This window comes from Rhinopithecus bieti, unplaced genomic scaffold, assembly GCF_001698545.2.
Source record: "Rhinopithecus bieti isolate Rb0 unplaced genomic scaffold, ASM169854v2 scaffold_2432, whole genome shotgun sequence".
NCBI lineage: Eukaryota > Metazoa > Chordata > Mammalia > Primates > Cercopithecidae > Rhinopithecus > Rhinopithecus bieti.
In genome coordinates, this window is record NW_016804136.1 from 703,487 (window position 1) to 728,569 (window position 25,083).

General features: G+C 42.9%; 1 protein-coding gene across 1 annotated transcript in view; it reads right to left on the bottom strand.

The window, feature by feature from the left end:
* Positions 1 to 6,983: 6,983 nt before the first annotated feature.
* LOC108524577 (multidrug resistance-associated protein 5) overlaps positions 6,984 to 25,083 on the bottom strand; it is a 45,059-nt gene continuing 26,959 nt past the window's right edge. Inside the window, exons 14-19 of the mRNA XM_017865670.1 lie at positions 22,122 to 22,306; positions 20,895 to 21,041; positions 20,480 to 20,609; positions 19,010 to 19,163; positions 18,792 to 18,920; positions 6,984 to 7,155 (exon numbers count right to left, since the gene is read on the bottom strand). Coding sequence (XP_017721159.1) covers positions 6,984 to 7,155; positions 18,792 to 18,920; positions 19,010 to 19,163; positions 20,480 to 20,609; positions 20,895 to 21,041; positions 22,122 to 22,306 — 917 coding nt within the window. The remainder of the gene's footprint in view (positions 7,156 to 18,791; positions 18,921 to 19,009; positions 19,164 to 20,479; positions 20,610 to 20,894; positions 21,042 to 22,121; positions 22,307 to 25,083) is intronic.

Genomic DNA, 25,083 nt, shown 5'->3' on the forward strand with positions numbered 1-25,083 from the left:
CCTCCCAAAGTGCTGGGATTACGGGTGTCAGCCACTGGACCTGACTGCCCTTTTAGTTATTTTTTCCTGCCTAATCACCCTGGTTAGAATATCTAGGACAATGGTACATAGAAATGGTAAGAATGAGGTAGGCGCGGTGGTTGACGCCTGTAATCCCAGCACTTTGGGAGGCTGAGGTGGGAGGATCACTAGAGTCTGGGAAGTCGAGGCTGCAATAAGCCATGATAGTGCCACGGCTCTCTAGCCTGGATGACAAAGCAAGACCCTGTCTCCAAAACACATTTTTTTAAAAGGACTAAAAGGCACTGAGATTGCCAGATTGCAAAGGAAGGGCTAAAACTATTCCTATTTACATACATACATACATGAAATATAGAGAATTCTAGAGAATCCACAAAAAACTGTTAGGGCTAATGAATGAGTTCAGCAAGTTTGTAGGATACGAGATCAATATATAAAATCAATTGTTTTCTACACACTAGCAATCTGAAAATGAAACTTAGAAAATAATTCCATTCAGCATAAAAAGAATAAAATGTTTAAGAATAAACTAAAGAAATGCAAAACATATACTCTTACCAGGTACAGTGGCTCACACCACTGAGACCAACCTGAGAAACATAGTAAGACTTCATCTCTACAAAAGTAAAAAATTTGGCCAGGTGAGGTGGCTCACGCCTATAATCCCAGCGCTTTGGTAGACCAAGGCGGCAGATCACCTGAGGTCAGGAGTTCAAGACCAGCCTGGCCAACATGGTGAAACTCCGTCTCTACTAAAAATTCAAAAATTAGCTAGGCATGGTGGTGGTAGCCTGTAATTCCAGCTACTCGGGAGGCTGAGGCAGGAGAATCGCTTGAACCTTGGAGGCAGAGGTTGCAGTGAGCTGAGATGGTGCCATTGTGCTCCAGCCTGGGCAACAAGAGTGAAACTCCATCAAAAAAAGGAAGGAAGGAAGGAGGGAAGGAAAGGAGGAAGGAAGGAAGGAAGGAAGGGAAGGAAGGAAGGAAGGAAGGAAGGAGGGAGGCGAGGCGGGGGAGGAGGGAGGGAGGGAGGAGGAGAGGGAGAAGAAGGAAGGAAGGAAGGAAGGAAGGAAGGGCAAGAATGGACATCCTTCTCTTGTTCCTGATCTTCGGGAGAAAGCATTTAGTCCTCCACCATTAAGTATGGTGGTAGCTGTGTGATTTTTGTTGATGACCTTTATCAGATTGAGAAAGTTACTTTTCTTGCCTATTTGTGTTGGGTGTTTTTATTCAGAAAGAGTGTTGGATTTTGTCAAATGCTTTTCTGTATCTACTGAGACGATCATATGGTTTTGGTTTTTATTCTATCAATATGGTACATTATATTCATTTATTTTGTACATCAAACCAATCTTATATTCCTGGGATAAACCTCACTTATTTATGGTGCATAATCCTCTTTTTTCTTTTTCGAGATGGAGTCTTGCTTTGTCGCCCAGGCTAGAGTACAGTGGCGTGATCTCGGTTCACTGCAAGCTCTGCCTCCCAGGTACACACCATTCTCCTGCCTCTGCCTCCTGAGTAGCTGGGACTACAGGCGCATGCCACCATGCACAGCTAATTTTTTGCATTTGTAGTAGAGACTGGGTTTCACCGTGTTAGCCAGGATGGTCTCGATCTCCTGACCTTGTGATCTGCCTGCCTCGGCCTCCCAAAGTGCTGGGATTACAGGCGTGAGCCACTGTGCCTGGCCAGCATAATCCTCTTTATATGCAGTTTGCTAGTATGCTAGTATTTGGTATCAGGGTAATATTGGTCTCACAAATTAGTAGAAAAGTGTTCCCTTCTCATATTTTCAGAAGGTTTTGTGAAGGATTGGTGTTCATTCCTCTTTAATACTTAGTAGAGTTCTCTAGTGAAGTCATCTGGTTCTGGGCGTTTATTTAAAGAAACGTTTTGGCTGGGTGCGGTGGCCCATGCCTGTAATCCCAGCACTTTGGGAGGTCAAGGCAGGCAGATCACAAGGTCAGGAGTTTGAGACCAGCCTGACCAACATGGTGAAACCCTGTCTCTACTAAAAATGCAAAAATTAGCCAGGTGTAGTGGTACACACCTGTAATCCCAGCTACTGAGGAGGCTGAGGCAGGAGAATCACTTGAACCTGGGAGGCGGAGGTTGCAGTGAGCCGAGATAGCGCCACTGTGCTCCAGCCTGGGTGACAGAGCAAGACACCATCTCAAAAAAAAAAAAAAAAAAAAAAAAAGAAGAAGATTATGCACCATAACTGAGTGAGATTTATTACAGCCTGAAAGAGTGAGACTCCATCTCAAAAATTAAAAAAAAAAAGAAAGATTTTTTAATGATTCATCAACCTTTCTATTTGTTATAGTTCTATTCAGGTTGTCTATTTTTTAAGCAGTTTGATAGTTTGGATCTTTTTAGGATCTTTTAGTTTGATAGTTTGGACCTTTCATCTAGGTTATCTTATTGGTCGGCATATCATTGTTCATCGTATTCTGTCATCTCTTTCATTCCTGGTTTTAGTACCTTGAGTCTTCTTTTCTTTTATTTCTTTTGTTGTCAGCCTAGCTAACTGTTGTCAATTTTGGTTATCTTTTTGAACAACCAACTTTAAGTTTTGCTAATTTTCTTCATTTTTATTCTATTTCCTATTTTGTTTCTACAGCCATAGCACCCTGAATGCACTTGCTCTCGTCTATTTTCTATTTTGTTTACTTCTGCTCTAACAGTTATCTTTTTCTTCCTTGTGTTTGCTTGATTTAGGTTTAGTTTGCTCTGCTTTTTCTATTTCCTTAGGGAGAAAAGTTAGGTTATTGATTTTGACCTTTACTCTTTTAAAACATAGGCATTTAGAGCAATACATTTCCCTATAAGCACCAATTTAGCTGCCTTGAATTTAAGGTAGGTTGTGGTTTTTTTATTTTCATTCATCTGAAAGTATCTCTAATTTTCTATGTGATTTCTTCTTTGACTCATTAGCTCTTTAGAAATGTGTTGTTCAGGCCAAGCGCGGTGGCTCACGCCTGTTATCCCAGCACTTTGGGAGGACAAGGTGGGTGGATCACCTGAGGTCAGGAGTTCACGACCAGCCTGGCCAACATGGTGAAACTCTGTCTCTACTAAAAATACAAAAATTAGCCAGGCATTGTGGCGTGCACCTTATAGTCTGAGCTACTTGGGTGGCTGAGGCAGAATCACATGAACTTGGGAGGCAGAGGTTACAGTGAGCTGAGACCATGCCATTGCACTCCAGGCTGGGCAACAAGAGCCAAACTGTCTCAACACCCCCCTGAGGAAGTGACATTTGAGCAGACACCTAAATGAAGAGAGGGTTCAAATCTTAAAGATCTACTGGAATAGAGTGTTTGAGGCAGAGAAAATAGTAAATGCAAAGACAGACATGTGCTTGGCCTATTTCCAGAACAGCAAGGATTCCAATGGGACTGGGTAGGAATAAACAGAGGGACTGCAAGTGAGGTAGCTAGTGATCACATATATATGATTTTATGGGCCTTTTAGATTTTAAGTCATTAGAAGGTTGTGAGCAAGGGAATGGCACTGTTAAGTTTTACATTTTGAAAGCATCACTCTGGGTTTTGTATAGAAGATAAACAGTAGGAGAACATGAGTGGAAGTTGGGACACCAATTTGGTTGACACAGCCTTAGCTGACCTCCAATGAGTCATGCCTTGTGTAATACTCTCCCTTGAGTGCTGACAGAACCTGTGACTTGCTTCCAATGAGCAGAATATGGCAAAGATGATGGATGTCATTCTCATGAATATGTTACATTACATAAGACTTCATCTTAGCCAACCGGAGCGATTCTGCTGATTATGCTGAAAGAAGCAAACCACCGTGGTGTGAATTGCTATGGAGATGGCCACTTGTCAGGGAACTATGAGACACCTCTAGGACCTACAGATAGCTCCCAGCCAAGAGCCAGTGAGAAGCTGGGTCTCCAGTTATATAACCACAAAGAATTGACTTTACCAACAATTTGAATGAGCTTGGAGTCAGATTCTTCCCAAGTCAATCCCTCAGATGAGAATATAGCCAGCCTACATCTTGATTACAGATTGTGGAGACTGTAAGCTGGGTATCTGGCTAAGCCATTTTCGGACTCCTGACCCATGGGAAAGGTGGGATAATAAAGGTGTGTGGTTTTAAGCCATTAAGTGTGTGGCAATTTGTTACACAGCAACAGAGAACCAACACAACGAATTAGTATGTTTTTGTAGTAGTCAGGTGAGAATTGATGGTGACTTGAACCAGGCTAGTAGCCATGAAGGTAGGGAGAAATGGCTGGATTTGGGATATGTTTTGAACACAGAGTTGATCGTTTGCTAAGAGCTTTTGCCAAAAACTTAGGTATGTTATATGGGTGAGAGAGAGGAGTCTAAGATGACTCTAAGAGTGGCTCAATAAATCCAAATACTCAGCTCATGAAATTCAGTTAATTTATATTTTGCTCACCTTAGAAATCAGATCTGGGCCAGGCGCGGTGGCTCATGCCTGTAATCCCAGAACTTTGGGAAGCTAAGGCGGGCGGATCACCTGAGGTCGAGAGTTCGAGACCAGCTTGACCAACATGGAGAAATCCCACCTCTACTGAAAACACAAAAATAGCTTGGCATGGTGGCACATATCTGTAAGCCCAGGTACTCGGGAGGCTGAGGCAGGAGAATCACTTGAACCCGGGAGGTGGAGGTTGCAGTGAGCCGAAATTGTGCCATTGCACTCCAGCCTGGGCAACAAGAGCAAAACTCCATCTCAAAAAAAAAAGGAAATCAGATCTGGTTGAATCCTACTGATGTGCTATAGCACCTCTTCCAGGAATGCACTTGACCCTTTTCTAAACCAGGCTTGTTCTACTAACACTTCAAGTTTCAAATAAAAAGCTTTCCTTCTCTGAAAACTTTCCCATGCATGTTAGCTAGCTTAACTCTTTATTCCCTTTGCTCAAAAATTTCTTACAGCATTTGTCTCATTAATCATAATTTATACGCACTGTCTCCTACAGCTTTTTTTTTTTTTGAATGGAGTCTCGCTCTATCACTCAGGCTGGAGTGCAGTGGTGGAATCTCGGCTCACTGCAACCTCTGTCTCCGGGGTTCAAGCAATTCTCCTGCCTCAGCCTCCCAAGTAGCTGGGATTACAGGTGCCCACCACCATCCCCAGCTAATTTTTGCAATTTTAGTAGAGACATGGTTTCACCATGATGGCCAGGCTGATCTCGATCTCCTGACCTCGGGTGATCTACTGGCCTCCCAAAGTGCTGGGATTACAGGCATGAGCCACTGTGCCCACCTGGTACATAGCTTAAAAAACAAAAAACAAAAAAACAAAAAAACCTTTATATTCCCAGAGCCTAGAACAGAGTCTGGGACATCTAGGAAATATCCAAATGTTTAATGACTGAATAATTGTAGTCATTCTGAAAACATTTTAAATCATCAGATTACCTGTATTTTACCTAATTCTGTCTTCTCATAGCAACATAGTTCATCTCACTATATGATTAACTAAAACAGATAAGATATGTATGTATGCATATACTACCTGCATCATAAGTGTAATGCAATATGCCCATTTGACAATATTAACTCCATAAATAGTAACACTCATAACTGACACACTGTGCGTATGTGTCTGTGTGTGTGTGAGAAAGAAAATTCTATAAGTTACAAAAGTTTTTATCCAGTTTGAGTTGCAGATCCAGGATTTATCCTCTTGATTTATTGCTTTCTAGCCTTGTAAAAGGACAAAAGTAAAGTTTTTGAAAAGACTTTAGGACAAATATACTTCAACTATTCCAGAATGTGAAAAACAGATAAGATAGATTCTGGGTCCAATGTAAAAAATATGGTATTCGTGGGCTAGTTTGTTCAAACACACCGGAGTGACTTTCCAGGCTTTGATCCAATTGTATGATGCATTCAGAAACCCTGTGCCTACTCATAAAAATATCTCAGATGAAAGATTTTGAAATTTGTTTATGAGTTTAACTGTCCTGAAAACTACAATGTTGGCCATTTCATTTTGTGACCAGAGGGAGGAACTTCTATTCAATATTGAACCTATATTTCAATATTCACTGACTATATTTTCCCTAATTCCAGAAGACAACACACACACACGTGCGCGCGCACACACACACACACACACACACACTTCCAAAAGGACAAGTAACCTCAAAAGATTGCAGGAGTCTCTCTGAATCAGTTCAGGATTTCCCTTAAAGTGTTCATTTTCCTACTCATATCATTCTGGGACACCCAAACTTGCCAATAAATCTCAGATATGTAACTGCTGTCATTTGGGGAAACTTTTTGGCAATAAGACTTATGACCTGAAGCACAATGGAATTTCCATCTCTCCAGATAAAAATGATACTCAAAGCAGCCCATTGATTTGGTTAGTTATTCACAGATTAGAAGCAAATCGGAAATGCCAAGCCCAGAAGAAAGCCAGGCCTAAAAACAACTGAAATGATTTTCCATGGACAAAATAAAAAAGCAGAACAAATCTAGGTTTTTCGAAAGGTTACTTAATCCAAACTTAGTTCTCAAACAAAGATGGAGTAACAACTGATAATGACTGATATGCCTTTACCAGTATGAGTTTAAGCAATCCAAAGAACACTACCAGATGGCAAGTCTCAAAATTTGGCCTGGAACCTTGTAAACATTCAAGCAATTTCATTGCTGAAAATGGATAGCAATTAGCATCTTTTTTTTTTTTTTCTTTTAAGAGACAGAGTTTAGCTCTGTCATCCAGGCTGGAGTACAGTGGTACGATCATGGTTCACTGTAGCCTCCAACTCCTGGCCTCAAGTAATCCTCCTGCGTTGGCCTTCCAAAGTGCTGGGATTACAGCCACCACACCCAGCCACAATCTACACGTTTATTACACTATATTCACTATATATTATATTCGCTAAGCCCCTCATAGCTCTAACAGTGACTCTGTTAATGGTGTCAACAGAAAGATCAAGAATGCTATTTAGGTGGACACCCTGGTTGGTGCCTCTGGGCTTGTCCCAGACTCCCCTCCTGGCCCCATGGCCTGCAGGATTTGCCCCACTCTGCATCCTCCGAGGCTGTGCTTCGGATGGCCACAGCTTGTGCATCCTGCCATGCCAGCTTGTACCTCCACTGTCTCAACCAGATTCTGAAAGTTAAAAAGCACAGTGTGTCTATTTGACAAATTTGAGGAAATTGGGTGACCTAGGCTTTCTAAATGAGATCACCTATCAAATACTAGCAGAGGAAATGCTGGACTCCTAAGCAGAATTTTTTTTAAAGAAATATTTGCTCTATGGTTACAAAAGTCATGTTTCAGAGTCAGAAAATATACATATTTTCTCTTAGAGAAAATCAGGTAATTTGCTGATCCAAATAAATAAATAAATAATAAAACCGGGCCAGGCATGGTGGCTCACTCCTGTAATCCCAGGTGCTTTGGGAGGCTGAGGTGGGCAGATCACTTGAGCTCAGGAGTTTGAGACCAGCCTGGCCAACATGGTGAAATTCCATCTCTACTAAAAATACAAAAATTGGCCAGGCATGGTGATGGGCGCCTGTAATCCCAGCTACTCAGAAGGCTGAGGCAGGAGAATTACTTGAACCTGGGAAGCAGAGGTTGCAGTGAGCTGAGATCGTGCCACTGCACTGCAGCCTGGGCGACAGAGAGAGACTCCGTCTCAAAAAGAAAATAAATAAATAAATAAATAAATAAAACCCAAACATCAGTAACATAAATTAGTAACCCCACAAGGTTTAAGCAAGTGAGCTATGCTAAATTTTGAACAGCTGTTTCCATAAAGATATGCATGCACAGAAAAGAGACATTTTGAAAAATGTTTTCATGTTGGTTTTCTAGACAGGAAACCAGACCCATATTGCCCTAACACTTGATTTGCATTTCATACCAGTTAAATTAAAAATTGTTATTACATAATTTCTCAGTAAACCAATTTTCTAATTTAGCCTTGTTCCAAATTTAATAATTTTTAAACATAAAATGTGGAGTTTTTCTGTCCTTTAATGTTTATGAGATGGTTTATTGTAGCCGTGTGGGAGCTAGCTTAAATAGATTTATGTTTCTGGGATTGAAATGACTACCTAACTTTTATAATTCTGGGGTTAAAGGACACAACGTTTTGATGAGTTTGGTACTATATTCTTTCAGGTGGTTAGCCTAGATTCAAATTTATTCAGGGGAATTCTTTAGAGATACATAGTTCTCAGTTTTCATAGTAAGACGAAACTCTTACTTTTTTCATTACTTTCTTAATTCTACTTTGTTTTTCACTCATCTCACCACCACAGGCCTTCCTTTGTTCTAATGCAACTGAATTATCATTACCAACTCTTAATTTATTTTTTCAATTTTAAGTCCAGCCAGGTGCAGTGGTTCAAGCCTGTAATCCCAGCACTTTGGGAGGCTGAGGAGGGCAGATCACTTGAGGTCAGGAGTTTGTGACCACCCTGGCCAACATGGCGAAACCCCGTCTCTGTGATCTCAGTTCACTGCAATCTCTGCCTCCCAGATTCTCATGCCTCTGCCTCCTGAGTAGCTGGGATTGCAGGTGCGCGCCACCAAGCCTGGCTAATTTTTGTATTTTTAATAGAGATGGAATTTCGCCTGGTCCTGCTGGTCTCGAACTCCTGGCCTCAAGCGATCTGTAACCCCTTGGCCTCCAAGGTGCTCAGCTTACAGGCATGAGCAATTGCGCCCAGCCATGATCTCTGACCCAGAGTCCAGTTAGGTCAATCCACACATTCAGAGCTTCCAACCACTTTTACAGTTTACCATTACTGATCATAAAGGAAAAATCAATTGCTACCAAATCTAAGGAAAATCTCTAATATAAAAAATTAAGCAACAAAACATGGGAGGGGCAAAAAGACACTTGGAGGAAACAGCTATGCAGGAAGGAGAAAACTTCAAATTAATATTAATATTTTTAGAGAAATAAGAAAATATATCACAGCCACAAAACAGGAATAGGATACTACTTAAGGATAAAACAAACAATGAAAAGAGCTTTTGAAAATAAAACATTTAGCAGAAATTTAAAACCCAATGGAATAATTAAAAGATAACATTTTTTAGAAACTCCTGGAAAGTGGAACTAAAATACAAACAGGTGGAAAATAGAAAATAAAATGTAATAAGAAGAGAAGACCAATCATGAGGATCCAACAACTATTTAATAGGAGTTCCAGAAAGAGAGAACATGAAAAATAGGGAGGAGGAAATTATCAAAGAAATAACATAAGAATATTTTCAGGCCAGGTGTGATGGCTGATGCCTGTAATCTCAGCACTTTGGGAGACTGAGGCAGGCGGATCACCTGAGGTCAGGAGTTTGAGACTAGCTTAGCCAACATGGTGAAACCCCATCTCTACTAAAAATACAATAATTAGCTGGGCATGGTGGCACACACCTGTAATTCCAGCTACTTGGGAGACTGAGGCAGGAGAATCACTTGAACCCAGGAGGCAGAGGCTGCAGTGAGCTGAGATCATGCTACTACACTGCAGCCTGGGCAACAGAGCAAGACTCCTACTCAAAAAAGAATATTTCCATAAGTAGGGGATACTAGTTTCTGTAATAAGAGATTCCACCAAGAGCTGGGACAATACATGAAAATTAACTATGCCAAGGCATATTATCATGAAAATTTGTAATCATGAGATAAAAGAGAATATCTTAAAATCTTATAGAATGAAAAATAGGTAACATACAAATGGTTAGTTATCATAATGACAGTGGATTGCTGAACAAACCCCTAGAACCCAGAGGATGATGGATCAATGTCTTCAAAATTCTGAAAGCAAATGATTCCCAATCCAGTATTCCCAACCAAGCTATTTACCAACTATAAAGCTAAAATAATGATATGCTTCCATAAACAAAGCCTCAAATGATTTTCCTCTCATACAACCTGGGGAATATGTTTAGTGGAACATATCCTCCAGTAGCCTAGGAAGCTCACGTAGCTACTGGAGGATATGTTCCAATAAAATGAGGAAGTAAGCCAAGAAAGAGGAAAGCAGAGATCCAACATGAGAGAGAGGTCTAGGTTTTTCCTGAGATGATGGTGAAGGGAGATCCTAGGACACAGCTTTCTCAAGTCTAGACCACAACCAGTCCAGATTGGAGCATACGCAAAGAAAGCACCGGTAGCAATCATTCTTTTTAAAAAACAGAATTTGATAGAGTATTGGATGCACGCAAACATATTCACAGGAGATGTATTCTTCTGGAAGAGTGTTTGAAGATAACTTAATATAAGCTATATAGAAAATTGAGCAAATAAAAAATGAAGGCTGGGTGCAGTGGCTCATGCCTGTAATTCCAGCACTTTGGGAGGCCAAGGTGGGTGAATTGCTTGAACTCAGGAGTTTGAGACCAGCCTTGGCAACATGGTGAAACCCTGTCTCTACAAAAAATACAAAAACTAGCTGGGTGTGGTGGCAAGTGCCTGTAGTTCCAGCTACTTGGGAGGCTGAGGTGGAAGGATCACCTGAACCCAGGAGGTTGAGGCTGCAGTGAACCATCACCATACCACTGCACTCTAGCCTGGGTGACAGAGCGAGACCCCGTCTCAAAAACAAAAGAAACAAAACACTGGCCAGGCATAGTGGCTCATGCCTGTAATCCCAGCATTTTGGGAGGCCAACATAGGGGGATCACCTGAGGTCAGGACTTTGAAACCAGCCTGGGCAACATGGTGAAACCTCCCCTCTCTACTAAAATTAAAAAAAAAAAAAAATTAGCCGAGTATGATGGCAGGCGCCTGTAATCCCAGCTACTCGAGAGACTGAGGCAGGAGAATCACTTGAACATGGGAGAGGGAGGTTGCAGTGAGCCCAGATCGTGCCATTACACTCCAGCCTGGGTGACAAAAGCGAGACTCTGTATCAAGCAAAACAAAACAACAAAAAACCTACACGGCCCAGCTTTGAATAATATTACATAATTAACTGAATACTGATCTAACCAAAATCTATGCTTTAATTAGGATATCAGAGAGTATGTATTCGTCCATGTTGTAGAGGTGGAGTAAGAGAATTAACTCTATGTTTTACATTAGGAAGCCAACGGATTGTCTCTAAAAGTAAGAAATCAAGAAATAGCAGGGTAAACCTATTACCTAAACATAGAGTGGAAAATGTTAAAAGAACACCTGAAAGGGCAAATGTGGGTACCTCTGGGAAGTGGAAATTAAGGAAAAAGAAAGGTAAAAGCAGAGGATTGCTAATTTCCACGGGAACATTATCGAACTTTAAAAACGATGTACATATAAAACTTTGATAAAATTAAAACTTGTAAAAATGATTAAATGACACACTGTGTCTCAAAATAACTTATCAGAGTACCTAGTTGTAGTAAATAGCTAATATATTATTTTTTCCATTGTTTTTTAACAGAAGAGTAGGAAAATTAGGTGTTTGCTATAGGTTTTTTTTTTTTTTTTTTTTTTTTTTTTTTTTTTTGCACAAGACGAAGGCAATGACCCAGAAGGTGGAACTTAGGAGCATATTGTCCAAGATAGCATGATGCCGTTACATCACTTGAAATTATGCAGGCCAGACATGGTGGCTCCTGCACTTTTGGGAGGCTGATGCGGGATCTCTTGAGGCTAGGAGTTCAAGATCAGTCTGGGCATCAGAGCCAGACCCTGTTTATCCAAGAAATAAAATAGTTAGCCAGGCATGGTGGCAAGCAACTGTAATCCTAGCTATTCAAGAGAATGAGGCAGGAGGATCGCTTGAGCCCATTAATTGGAGATTTCAGTGAGCCATGATGACACCATTGGACTCCAATCTTGGCAACAGAGTGAGGCCCTGTCTCAAAAAAGAAAGAAGAAAAGAAAAGAGATGAGTTTCTTGCTCTCAGAGGCCATCTGGAATGGTTCTCAAATCTGACTATTTGCAAGCTTCATTTGGAAAGATTTTAAAAAATCCTGATGCTCAGGATGCATCCTAGACAATCAAATCAGAATTTATTTTTTTAATGTACCTCAGATGATTCCCATGTGTAGCCAAGGGAAAGAACCACAGCCCTAAGTGTGAGCTTATGAGACTGGGCTATCTGCCATTTCCCAAATCTCATCAGAGCCCAGGGAGGGGTAGAGAGAAGTACATGTTATGGGGAGAGAAGTTGGGTATCCCTCCCTCTACCAGGCCAACCTGCACTTTTAACTGAACCCCACCATCGGTTGGTAGTTAGATGAATGCATACTCTGGGTGATGTTGGGGCCTGCTTTCTCAATAGGGTCTCATCTTCCCCTCTTCTATTCTCACCGACCAGAAGAAAAGTTGTGATTGGTCAAAATCCGAGACATTAATGGGGCCACATTTTGGGGGTGTACCTCAAAAGCAGAAACCAAGCTTCATTCTTTCTCCTATATTTCTAGCACTTAGGTGAACTGGACCATTTTTCTCTTGCCAGTCCACTTGCCTTAAAGTGGTGGGCTCAGGAACGTTGGACCCCTCTGTCTCAGTATCTCTGCACCTGGAACAGGGTCTCTGAGAATCTCCAAAAGTGCAGAACTTTAGCCCCAGGCCTGGGCCTTGCCTCCAGCACAGGCTCCCAGAGGTTATTAGACCTTCAGCTGGTGCTTCCTAAGTAGATGGGTATTGTTTCCTATCCAGTCACTGATCCTTTTGTGCGCCCTCCCTTGGTTCAGAATCCCAAAGAGAATGAATGGGAGAACTCGAGTTCTAAATTCACTCTTAGAAGTACTCAAATACAGTTTGCAGGGAAACTCCAAGTTGGTGTCTCACTACCCTGACAGCCTAAAAAAGCAGCTGGAATTTTCCATTCTCCTCCCCTAACCAATTAGTATATCCATTTCAAATACTATGCATAATATGCATATTAGTATATACAAGATATGCTAAACACTGTGTGAAACTAAGAAGGTAAACCCTCTCCTAGCTCACAAAAAAACTGGTACAATTAAAAATATTTGAAAATGGTGAAGGCATGGGCAATGGCTATTTACAAATCAAAATATAAATATTTTAGTATTTTAGTAATAGGCATGGTGGTACCAGTGTGTCTCAGCTAAATAGTAGTCTTGCCCCAAAGCGCTTTTGAATGCTTTGCCACATATGCATCAATGGACTCAGGAGTGTAATGAGAGTTCTCAAAAGTAATGGAAGCAAAGCCAAGCAAGTGTCCCACTCCACACATCTCACTTTTCCCTCTCTGTGCAGAACTTTGGATCTTCCACATAGGAGACTGGGTGCCCCTGCGGAAGCCCAGCCAGGGAGCGGTCAGAGCCGGGGGGAGAGGGTGGATTACAAGCCTGAATTTGCCTTCCCTACCAGACAAGCTCTGGCTTGAGGAATAGAGAAGTGAAAGAAAAAAGAGGTCCTTCGACTCAGTTGGAGACAGGGAGGGTTATGAGTGGAGTGAAGACGAGGCTCTTAATTCAAGCCGCCTCAAATTACATTTGTCCACACACGCAGCAAAATGCTGCTTAAAAAATAAATGAGGTTAATTTCTCTTTACGGGTTCCCTTTCATCTCAGGGTTTCACAGCACTTTGCCACAAAAGATCCTTTATCTTCACAATTCTTTTTTCATCTAAATATAAACGGAGGGCCCTACGTTTAAAGTTCAGTAAAGCCCTAAACTTTGGAAAGAAAAGTACTTTAAAATTCTTTTATCATTATAAGATCCAAGTTGCCAATCAAGGACCACACAGACAGAAAATCCGCATTCAGATGAAAGGCCACACCTCTGCTCAGATGACCTGCTTGCTAATTAAAATCACAATTAAAACAAGCAGAGGGGATGGAGAGTGGTGACTTAACTTGCCCTTACCCCAGCAGATACACTCACAACTGACTCACAGGATACATCGGATTTTCTCCAGCAGGCATTTGGAAAAAAGCAAAGAAGAAATTCTAGTTTTAGCTGCCCTCCATCTACTAACCCAGTAAACTCCATCCCTGGGTCGGTGACACATCCCTGACTCGCAGCCACCTCAGCAGGGCCCGGGTCCGTGCAGGAAGAGCCAGCTTGGCCTCCTGGTGATGGGAATGTTGTTTGCATATGCATTTTTTTCAGCAAAAGAAAGTCTCAAAATCTCCCTGGTTCCAGGGTGTGAGTCATTAGTGGGTGTTTGTTTTTTGGGTTCTGAGTGTGAGTCACCACCTTTCCTGCTGTTGGTCTTCTCAATCCTAGGGTAACAACTAAAAAGAGATGACTAGAGATGCCTGTGATGCTTAAAAGCGGATACCGGGACATTATTCATTTGGCAATTGTATCAACAATTAATTTTAAAGTTTGTTCTTTTCCCTGTAAACAAGTATATAACGTTTATAAATAACAGTGGGAAAGAGGAAGGTGGGGGAAGGGAGAGAAACAAATTTAAAAAGGATATGACTGAGGTAAACGGAAGTAGAGTCTAGTCAAAGCAAAAACAGACAACTGCCTGTTTGTCAGCTAGAGAGGGCCAGGGCTGGTGATGTTGACCAAACTCTACACATGAACAAGCATCTGATGCTGCTCTCTAGCCCTTTTCCTCATTGGCCTGGGAGTATGGGTGGGAGGGCAGGGAGGAGGGACTGCCAGTGTTAACCATCAACTCTAGAATCTGAAAGAACAACATGACTTTGAAAAGACATCTTCCGGCCGGGTGCGGTGGCTCAAGCCTGTAATCCCAGCACTTTGGGAGGCCAAGGCAGGCGGATCACAAGATCAGGAGTTTGAGACCAGCCTGACCAACATGGTGAAACCCTATCTCTACTAAAAATACAAAAATTAGCCAGGTGTAGTGGTGCACGCCTGTAATCCCATCTACTCAGGAGGCTGAGGTAGGAGAATCACTTGAACCTGTGAGGGAGATAGCGCCACTGCACTCCAGCCTGGGAGACAGAGTGAGACTCCGTCTAAAAAAAAAAAAAACAAGGACGTCTTCCTGATGTTCCTCCCATTGGTACTATGCCTGGTACCATTTAGTACTGGGAAAGGACCTCAAGACCACCCAGAATTCTACAACAGAGAATGTTCTATAAAGTCACAGTGTCATGCCAGGACCGGGACCCAAAAAACAGCAGCTTGAAAACCAGTGATTTGACAATTTGGGCTACACTAACAGTTTTTATTTCAGTGACATTGGCCAATAAATCAAGCCATTTAAGATGGTTGAAAAAAATCAAGATGACCACACACACACACACACACACACACACACACACACACACACAGAGCAGGTTTTGAGCTCGTGGAGGACTCAACCTGGATTTGACTCAGAGAAGGCATCTGACCACAGGCATTTCAGTTTGCTTTCAGAAAGCGAGGAATTACAAATGAAGAAAGCTCTGACTTTTCAGCTGGTTTGAGTGTGGAAATCAAAGCTTGGCTTTTTTGTACCCAGAGGAGTCTGGGTACTCTGTGTCATTTCTAGTATATAATTAAAATATATCTGTATACCCACATATTGTCACTATATTAGGTACTTTACAAAGCCCAGAAAAACAGAGCCCCTGTCTTGATGTTCCAAATGTTAGTCAGCCTATTTAAACTCTTGGTAACAATGCTGAGGTAATGAAAATGAACTCTTCTGTCACTGTTGGCATAGTCACAGTGGAAGGAAGAAGTATTATTTGATTCAAAGCATTCTCATTTACGGGAGAAAAAATTATAATGCACATCACCACCAAGTGGAAAATAAAGATTATAAACTTGGAGTTGTATTCCTGAGACCTTGACATTTTAAAATAAAAGTCTTCAGTGTTTGCAGAATATGTTTTCATTAATGTCTCAGTTACTTGTTTTTAAGGATAATTATTTGTGGATATTACAAAAGAACTTCCTGAACTACCCATGTACTTGTGGGCATATACATTTGAAAGATGCCCGAGGCCCATTCCAAAGGGAAACAATACACACACCTAATTGTGACTTTATGCCTAACTAGACTGGTACTCATGACACATCCTTAAAAATTCTCTCAAAAAAGTGACCAGTTGTGGTGGCTCCTGCCTGTAATCCCAGCTCTTTGGAAGACCAAGACAGGAGGATCGCTTGAGGCCAGGAACTTGAAACCAGCCTGGGCAACATAGTGAGACCCTGTCTCTGCAAAATGGTTAAAAATTAGCTAGATATGGTGGTGTGCGTCTGTAGTCCCAGCTACTCAGGATGTTGAAGTGGGAGGATCACTTGAGTCCAGGAGTTGAAGCTTGCTCTGAGCTACAGTTGTACCACTTCACTCCACCCTGGGCAACAGGGCAAGATCCTGCCTGTTTAAAAAAAAAAAAAAAAAATTAAATTAAAATTCTATCAAAAACATGAAGACCTGGGATCAGATTCTGGCAGACTGACTTGTTAACACTTTTTCAGAAGAATTCTGCTTTTATCTTACTTAACCTTGGGTACCTTTTCTCAGAAAAGTGACCGATGAGATGTTCTCAAATCTTATGACAACCCATCAAGTTGCTTCCATGCTCATTCAGCTCAAGATATCCAAGAAGTCAGTACCCAGGGGCCATGTCTTTGCTGTCATCCTGATTCTTTAACTCTGGATTATCAGTGTGCCTGTCCCAAGTCAGGCTAGTTTGGCAGATAATCCCATATTCTCTTGTATGAGAGCATGGGGTGTGAAATTTGGAGATGTGGTGTTCCTTGCCATATAGAGGAAGCCAATCTTCAGAAAGAAAAAAAAGAGCTCACACGTAGAGAGATGAGACGGAGAAAGTGCTGGCTGCATTTGAGTTTTTGGTTCTGTTTGTCCCTAAGATCATTCAGCTTGCCACTTAGGGATAATTAGATATGCCAGAATACTTTTAAAAATGATCCCCCCTTCCTTTTCCTTTTTTTTTTTTTTTTTTTGAGACATAATTTCACTCTTGTCACCCAGGCTGGAGTGCAATGGCGTGATCTCGGCTCACTGCAACCTCCGGCTCACAAGTTCAAGCGATTCTCCTGCCTCAGCCTCCCGAGTAGCTGGGACTATAGGCGCATGCCACCACACCCGCTAGGTTTTGTATTTTTAGTAGAGGCAGGATTGCACCATGTTGGCCAGGGTGGTCTCGAATTCCTGACCTCTGGTGATCTGCCTGCCTTGGACTCCCAAAGTGCTGGGATTACAGGCATGAGCCACTGCACCCGGCCCATTGGGGAATTATTTTTAAGACCAGAATTATTATTATTTCTGTCCTAGGAGCTTGAAGTCTTGTTGATATGATATAATTAGCTTTGCTTCCGTGGGAACTTCTTGTTTACTGTATATTACCCACCACTTGTGTAATCACAAGGCAGGAATATGGGCTTTGTTTTTTTGATGTAGCTAAGCGCCTAGGACAATGCTTTTTATATAGTAGGCCTGCAAGAAAAATTTGCTAAATGGATGAACTAATGTTTGTTCACGTCCTATTCCTGTTAGGTATATTAGTTCTTATATGAATGACAGAAGAAAAAATGAAACTGAAGGAAACAAAGATGAATGCTAAGGTAATTAGGACAAAAAGCAAGCTCTATTGTAGCAGGAAAACTATATTTATTTATTTATTTATTTATTTATTTATTTATTTATTTGAGATGGAGTCTCGCTCTGTCACCCAAACTGGAGTGCAGTGGCCGGATCTCAGCTCACTGCAAGCTCTGCCTTTGGGGTTCACGCCATTCTCCTGCCTCAGCCTCCCGAGTAGCTGGGACTACAGGCGCCCGCCACCTCGCCCGGCTAGTTTTTTTGTATTTTTTAGTAGAGATGGGGTTTCACCGGGTTAGCCAGGATGGTCTCAATCTCCTGACCTCGTGATCCGCCCGTCTCGGCCTCCCAAAGTGCTGGGATTACAGGCTTGAGCCACCGCGCCCGGCCGCTTTATTTTTATTTTTTTGAGACGGAGTCTCACTCTTGTCGCCCAGGCTGGAGTGCAGTGGCAACGTCTGGTCTCACTGAAACCTCTGCCTCCCAGATTCAAGCGATTCTCCTGCCTCAGCCTCCCAAGGAGCTGGGATTACAGGCGCCTGCCACCACACCTGGTTAATTTTTTTGTATTTTTGGTAAAGACAAGGTTCCACCATGTTGGCTAGGCTGGTCTCAAACTCCCGACCTCAGGTGATCCACCAACCTTGGCCTCCAAAAGTGCTGGGATTACAGGCATGGGCCACTGTACCCAGCCTGATATTCATTCCCTATCAGTACCTATAGAGCTGCCTCATTCTTTTTAAGGGCCACATAGTACTCTGGATATACCATAGCTTATTCAACATGTCTTATATTGAAGAATATTTAAGTTAGTTCCAATCTTTTATTAATACAAAGCTCCACAATGAAATGTACATAAGTTTCACAAATAAACAATACTCTATGCTTAAATAAAATCTACTCAAATGTCAATGACTACCTTTTACTACTTAAAAGAAAAAGCAAAACTCTATGAAATATAGCTTTTCAGGACCAAAGGCCAATACACTCCTGATCTGTGGGGTTTTTTCTTTGTATTTTGTTTTGAGATGGGGTCCACTATATTGCCCAGGCTGGACTTGAACACCTGGGCTCAAGCCATCCTCCAGCTTCAGCCTCCTGAGTAGCTGTGACTATAGGCACATGATACCACATGCGGCCCAAATCTGTATTTTTGTTTTCTCACTTGCTCAGAAAGGAGTTCCACCAAACAATTGGATTTTAATCAGAGATTATTCCATTAAATCATGAATACCCTTGGTAATGAGCTTTATAATCTCCATCTCTGGCCTTGAAGAGCCTCACAGACATGTATCAAGTGCTGGGATGCTGACTCCCCCTTGAGGCCTCTAGCCCCCATCAGGACAAACCTGTGCAGAAACTCCTGCCCTTTATTGTAGGCGTGGATGGTGGCAAGGCCCTGTATGCTGGACGTGATGTGGGAGAGGAAAGGTGACTGCGTGATATTGTCCAGACGCTTCAGCTCCCGAATCAGGACCCTGGAGAGAGAATGAGCTTCGTGTCACAGCACTTCCCAGCAACTCAGGCTTCTCCGTGACCCCAGCAGACATGAATGCTTCCTCTTTACCTGGAGACAATGTGCAGGACTGAAAAGAGGATGACGAGGGGCCCCACTGCCACAAGGAACCACGGGAAGACTCCTGCGATCATTCCCACGCAGAAGAACACCAGGATAACGTTCTGGATGAACATCTCAGCCTGGAATGGCAGCCGTACATCAACTGCAGAAACCAATAAAGGAGCAAGTGTCAGACAGTTTGGAAAAATGGAACTGAAAATGGAAAAAAACAAAAAGAGGTTCCACAAAATCTCTATTTGAAGTTTGTGTTGTCTTTAAACAGTCTGATCAAAGAAAAATTTAGAAACCTGGATGCTCTGAAATGTTTTTTTTTTTTTTTGTCTCAAGAAAATCCTCTTACTCCACTCCCTTTTCTTGGTTCGCTTCCTGCCCCATGGCTTTAAACATTTTCCCCTTTACAAAGTAACATATGCTTGTTTTAAAATTTGGAATATAAATATGTGAAGAAGAAAACAAAACTACATTCTTACCAATACCAATGAACTGCCGTTAACATTTAAGACATTTTTTGTCTTGCAAAATTTTTAAAGATACACAAAAGTTAAAGGAAGAGCACAGACCCTTCAACAGTTAATCAACTTTCATCTCTTTTGGCTGTCTCCCCACCACACCCCCTTTTTTCTTTTGGCTAAAGTATTTTCATGCAAATCTCAGACATGCTGCTATTATTTACTTTTTTTCTTTTTTCCATTCATGTGTGAGCACATATGTGTGTGTTTAGCAGAAATGGGAACATGTTATGCATCAGTTCGAATATCAGGGATAGTTCTGATTCCTTGTTACCTCTGGCCATGGGTTTACAATGGCCTATCAATGCCTGAAACACACTCCTTCTATGAAGGCAGCTATAGTGCAGCAATTAAAAACATTAGCTTTGGGGTCAAAAGATCTGGGCTCAATTTCCAGCTTTGTTACTCAATAGCTGTAGATCTTGGGCCAGTTCCTTGACCTTTCCAGATAGCAGCTTTCTCATGTATTCAAGGAGTGAAACAACACCCACCAGACAGGGCTGCTGCAGGGATTAAGATAACATGCATAAAACACTGAGCACGCTGCTCGCTGCACATTCGGAAGCCCTCCGTCAACGTCAGGGGCTTTACCGTTACTCTGAACTGTGGGGGTACAGTATTTCAGTTCTGGTGCAGGCACAGCCCATACAACAGCCAGAAAACCTGCCAGGCTGTAGGCATCCAGAAACCAATGCATTGCTTTAACATCTGTGTGTTTCAGAATCTCAGATGCGTCTGTCCAAAGCCTTTCTGCTAACTCAAACCATTGAATTTGTTTTCAGGTCAAACAAGACAGAAAACGCAGATGCAATGTTCCTGGTGAAAACACCAGCAGCCACCGTGCTCTCAGGATCTACAGACAGACAGATCTGCACATTTGGAGAATCATCTAGAAGGCTGGAAGCACAGTGAGCTCCAGAGCATTAAAAAAAGGCTCAGTGAGAAATACCTTCATCCATGTCTTTGGAAAACCTGTTGAGAATCCTCCCTGTGGGGGTCGTGTCAAAAAACTTCATAGGGCTTCGAAGGATCCTTCGGAAAAGCTCATCATGCAGCCGGGAGGAAGCTCGCAGTGTGCCCTGAGGAGCAGAGCACAGAGTGGTCAGGGCCCAGGACGGCTCTGTTCCTACTGGTCCAGAGAACCGCTCCACAGCACATCCTCTCCCAAAGCGGGGAGGTGTGAGGGGTCAGGAGGGACGGGTGGCAAGTGAGAAAAGGCAAAGGCTAATGGAATACGAGTCATCTCAGCTAGGGCCATCCTGCTTAAGGGAGCTCTCCTACTCAGCATGAATTGAGGGATGCCACACCAAAGCCTGACCACAGGTCACCAGGGAGGAGGGCAGACACCACCCACCACTGCATACCTTGACAAAGACAACTCCTCGAATGGCTTTCAGGATCAGCATGACTGCCATGGAGAGGGCGTAGATGCTGGCATAGTACTGCATACGAGGATTGTCCTTCATGCTGTCACTCACCGAGGTCTCGTTCCCTCGAGTCACCGTGGTGTTCTGTTTGGAGCCAAAGCTCTATGAGGCAAGACTCCTAAAGACTGCCAAGAGCCCCTGCTCAGCGCCATTCTTAGCTCAAGGGCAGGGCAGGGTACAGGATAATGACCCTGAGACCTGGCCATGGTTTTGTCCACCTCTTTATCTTTTTTTTTTTTTTGAGACAGTGTCTCGCTCTGTCACCCAGGCTGGAGTGCAGAGGCGCAATCATGGCTCACGGCACCCTCTGCCTCCTAAGTTTAAGCAATTCTCATGCCTCAGCCTCCCAAGTACCTGGGATTACAGGTGTGCACCACCATGCCCAGCTAATTTTTGTATTTTTAGTACAGACGGGGTTTTGCCATGTTGGCCATGCTGGTCTCGAACTCCTAGCCCCAAGTGATCCGCCTGCCTCGGCCTCCCAAAGTGCTGGGATTACAGGCATGAGCCACCACACCTAGCCCTCTTTCTCACTGTTCTAATGTGATATGGTTAGGCTTTGTGTCGCCACCCAAAGCTCATCTTGAATTGTAATCCCCAGGTGTTGAGGAAGGGACCTGGTGGGAGGTGACTGGATCATGGGGTGGTTTCCCCATGCTGTTCTCGTCGTGACAGTGAGTTCTCACGAGACCTGATGGTTTTAGAAGTGTTTAAGATGTCCTCCTGCACACACATGCTCTCTTCTCTCTCTCCTGCCACCTTGTGAAGAAGGTGCCTGCTTCTCCTTTGCCTTCCACCATGATTGTAAGTTTCCTGGGGCCTCCCCAGTTATGTGGAACTGTGAGTCAATTAACCCTCTTTCCTTTATCAATTACCCACTCTTGGGTATTTCTTTATAGCAGTGCAAAAATGGACTAATACATAATGGATGAGAGCAGAGAGCCTGCAGGTGTCCTACTGACATGCCCTACTGCCCCGTGGGTTGGTCAGGGTTTTTTTCTTTATAGTGAGGCTACATTAGGGACTCATCTTTTCATCCTGGAAAAATCTCTCTTCATGGCTTTTAAGTGAAAACTAGAACAGTTTCCCTAAGAATAGCCAGGGAACAGGGAGAAATAGCCACATTCTTAGACACAGAACTTTCCCATTTATAAGTAACCTTACCCCACTTCCTTGCTTGATCCAGTAACTCAGCCACCAGGTGCTGAAGGCAGTGCTGCCTACATTCAGCATGAAAAGGGCCATAATAACCAGGAATGCCAAGGGGCCTCCAGCAGCCTGGATGTAGACACCATATACTGACCAGGGCACTGAACCCTGCCCTTTCTCTTCCAGCTGCACGAGCTGTCCTAGGTAAGGAAAAAAGAAACATGGACTCAGAAGGGAAGAACTATTTCCACAAAACTAAGTCACCTGCAGAGCAGCAGAATCGGAGAGCCTGCAGCTTCACAGGGCTCTAGATTCAATTTCCTCTTTGTCAGAAGCATTCATTCATCTATTTAACATTTACTGAGCACCTACCATGAACCAGGCCCAGGATGAAGCCCAGGAGCAGCAAAGAGGATGAAGACCAGGTCCCCACCCCTAGGGACCTGGCTGAGGAACCTACCACAGACTGGTAGGATGGGCAGATCAATAATCACATAATTATAGTAAAATGTGCTCAATGTGATGATAAGAGCTATACACAGGGCAGCATGAGAACCCCCGGGGAGGTATACTTGACCTATTTGGCTTAGGTGGGGGTGGTTGGCAGACATGTTTCAGGTAAGACTTTCTGTATTGCTTCTCAAAAGGTAACCCACAGGTGACCGGGTGGGGAGAGGAGAAATACCAGGCAGAGAAAACAACATGAGCACAGGCACAGGGGTAGCAAAACACACAACCACAGTGATTTGGCACAGCTGGAACAGATGTGCACTTAAAGAGTGGCAAGAGATGAGGCCGACTAAGCAGGCTGTGGTCGCAGAAGGCTTTGAATTTTGGCCCCACAAAGAACTTCTCAAGAGAAAGGGTGACAGGTTTGTCTGACTTCCGTTGGGCTAGGATGGACCTGGGATGGCTGATACTGCCAGAGCAGCTGCCTCTGGGAGCAAGCATTCTCTTTCATGCCTCCCGTGTTCCACACAAAGAGCCTTTTCTATGTGTGCCCTATCAGGAAAAATATTAGAAAATGCAGCTTTGAAAATGGAAGGTTACTGAAAGACTCCATGCAGAAAAGTTGGTTGGTCTCATGGTTTTTGCTTTTTTTTGTTTTTTGTTTTCTTGAGATGGAGTCTCACTCTGTCACCCAGGCTGGAGTGCAGTGGTGTGATCTCGGCTTACTGAAACCTCCACCTTCCCAGGTTCAAGCAATTCTTTTGCCTCAGCCTCCCAAGTAGCTGGGATTACAGGTGCCTGCCACCACGCTTGGCTAATTTTTGTATTTTTAGTAGAGACAGGGTTTCACCATGTTGGCTAGGCTGGTCTCGAACTCCTGACCTCAGGCGATCCACCTGCCTCAGCCTCCCAAAGTGCTGGGATTACAGGAGTGAGCCACCGCACCCAGCTGGTCTCATGTTTTTAACTAGATCTCGCAGCTGACAGTGTGGAAGACAAGTTCAAAAGGAGGCAGCTGTAACACTGTATGTACAAGATGATAAAGGCCTGAACTAGGGTTGTGATGGTGGGATGGAGTTTCGGGAGGTAAATTCAGTAGGACATAGTAACTGGCTGGCTGCTGGAGGACAGAAAAGGTTCAAATATATTCCTGAGGGTTTCCCTGGCGCAGTCAGATTCCTGACACTAATATGAGAATACAGAGTGTAAACCAGCCAAGTATCTTGAGACGGGTCTCAATCAATTTAAGAGTTAGTTTTGCCAAGGTTAAGGATCGTGACCAGTGAAGCAGCCTCAGAAAGTCCTGAGAACAGGCCCAAGGCAGCTGGATTACAACTTGGTTTTATATTTTAGGGAGACATGAGACATCAATCAATGTAAGTGGGGTAATCATTGGTTTGATCCAGAAAGGTGGGGCAACATGGGGCAGGGAGGTGCAGCTTACAGGTCAGAGGTTAATTCAAAGATTTTTTCTGATTGGCAATTGGTTGAAAGGGCTAAGCTCTGCCTAAAGAGTTGAAATTAGCTTGAGGTAAGTAAGTCGGGGAGTGGTGGGGGACAGGGTGTGCGCGCCAAGGTTCTTGTCATGTAGATGAAGCCTCCCAGTAGCAGACTTCAGAGAGAATAGATGTGAATGTCTCCTATCAAAGGTGTCAGACCCTCTGGAGAGACCTAGTAAAGGAAGGAGATTCTCTACAGAATGCAGAATTTCCCCTTCAACAGACAGCTTTACAGGGACATTTCAAAATATGCATTTCTTCCAGGGCCCTGCTATCTGTCATGTGATGCTCTATTATTTTAACAGAGTCAGGTTGGACTTAGGTATCTTATGGCTACAAAGAGACTGTTCTGTCAGTCTTAGGATCTCTATATAAATGTTAATGCGTCTTAGGATCTCTATATAAATGTTAATGCGTCTTAGGATCTCTATATAAATGTTAATGTTGGTCAGTTGTGTGCCTGAACTCTAAAGGCAGGGGAGTATAATAAGGCACATCCAACATTGTCTTCCCTTCATGGTCTGAACAGATTTTCAGGTTCCATTGGGTACCCTTGGCCTAGAGGAGAGTTTATTCAGTTAGTTACAGGGCACAGAATTTAATTTTTCATTTGCAAGAGAAACAGCTATACAGTAAGCTTTTCTCTGTTTTGTTTTTGAACTTTCATTTTAGATTTAGGGAATACATCTGCAGAACTGTTACATGCAGATCCGTGTGTATATCACATCTGTTACATGCAGATCCATGTGTATATCACATCGGTTACATACAGATCCGTGTATATATCAAATCAGTTACATGCAGATCCGTGTGTAAATCACATCGGTTTCATGCAGATTCGTGTGTATCACATTTGTTACATACAGATCCGTGTACATATCACGTTACATGCAGATCCGTGTGTCTATCACATCAGTTACATGCAGATCCGTGTCTATCACATCGGTTACATGCAGATCCGTGTGTCTATCACATCGGTTACATGCAGATCCGTGTGTCTATCACATCGGTTACATGCAGATCTGTGT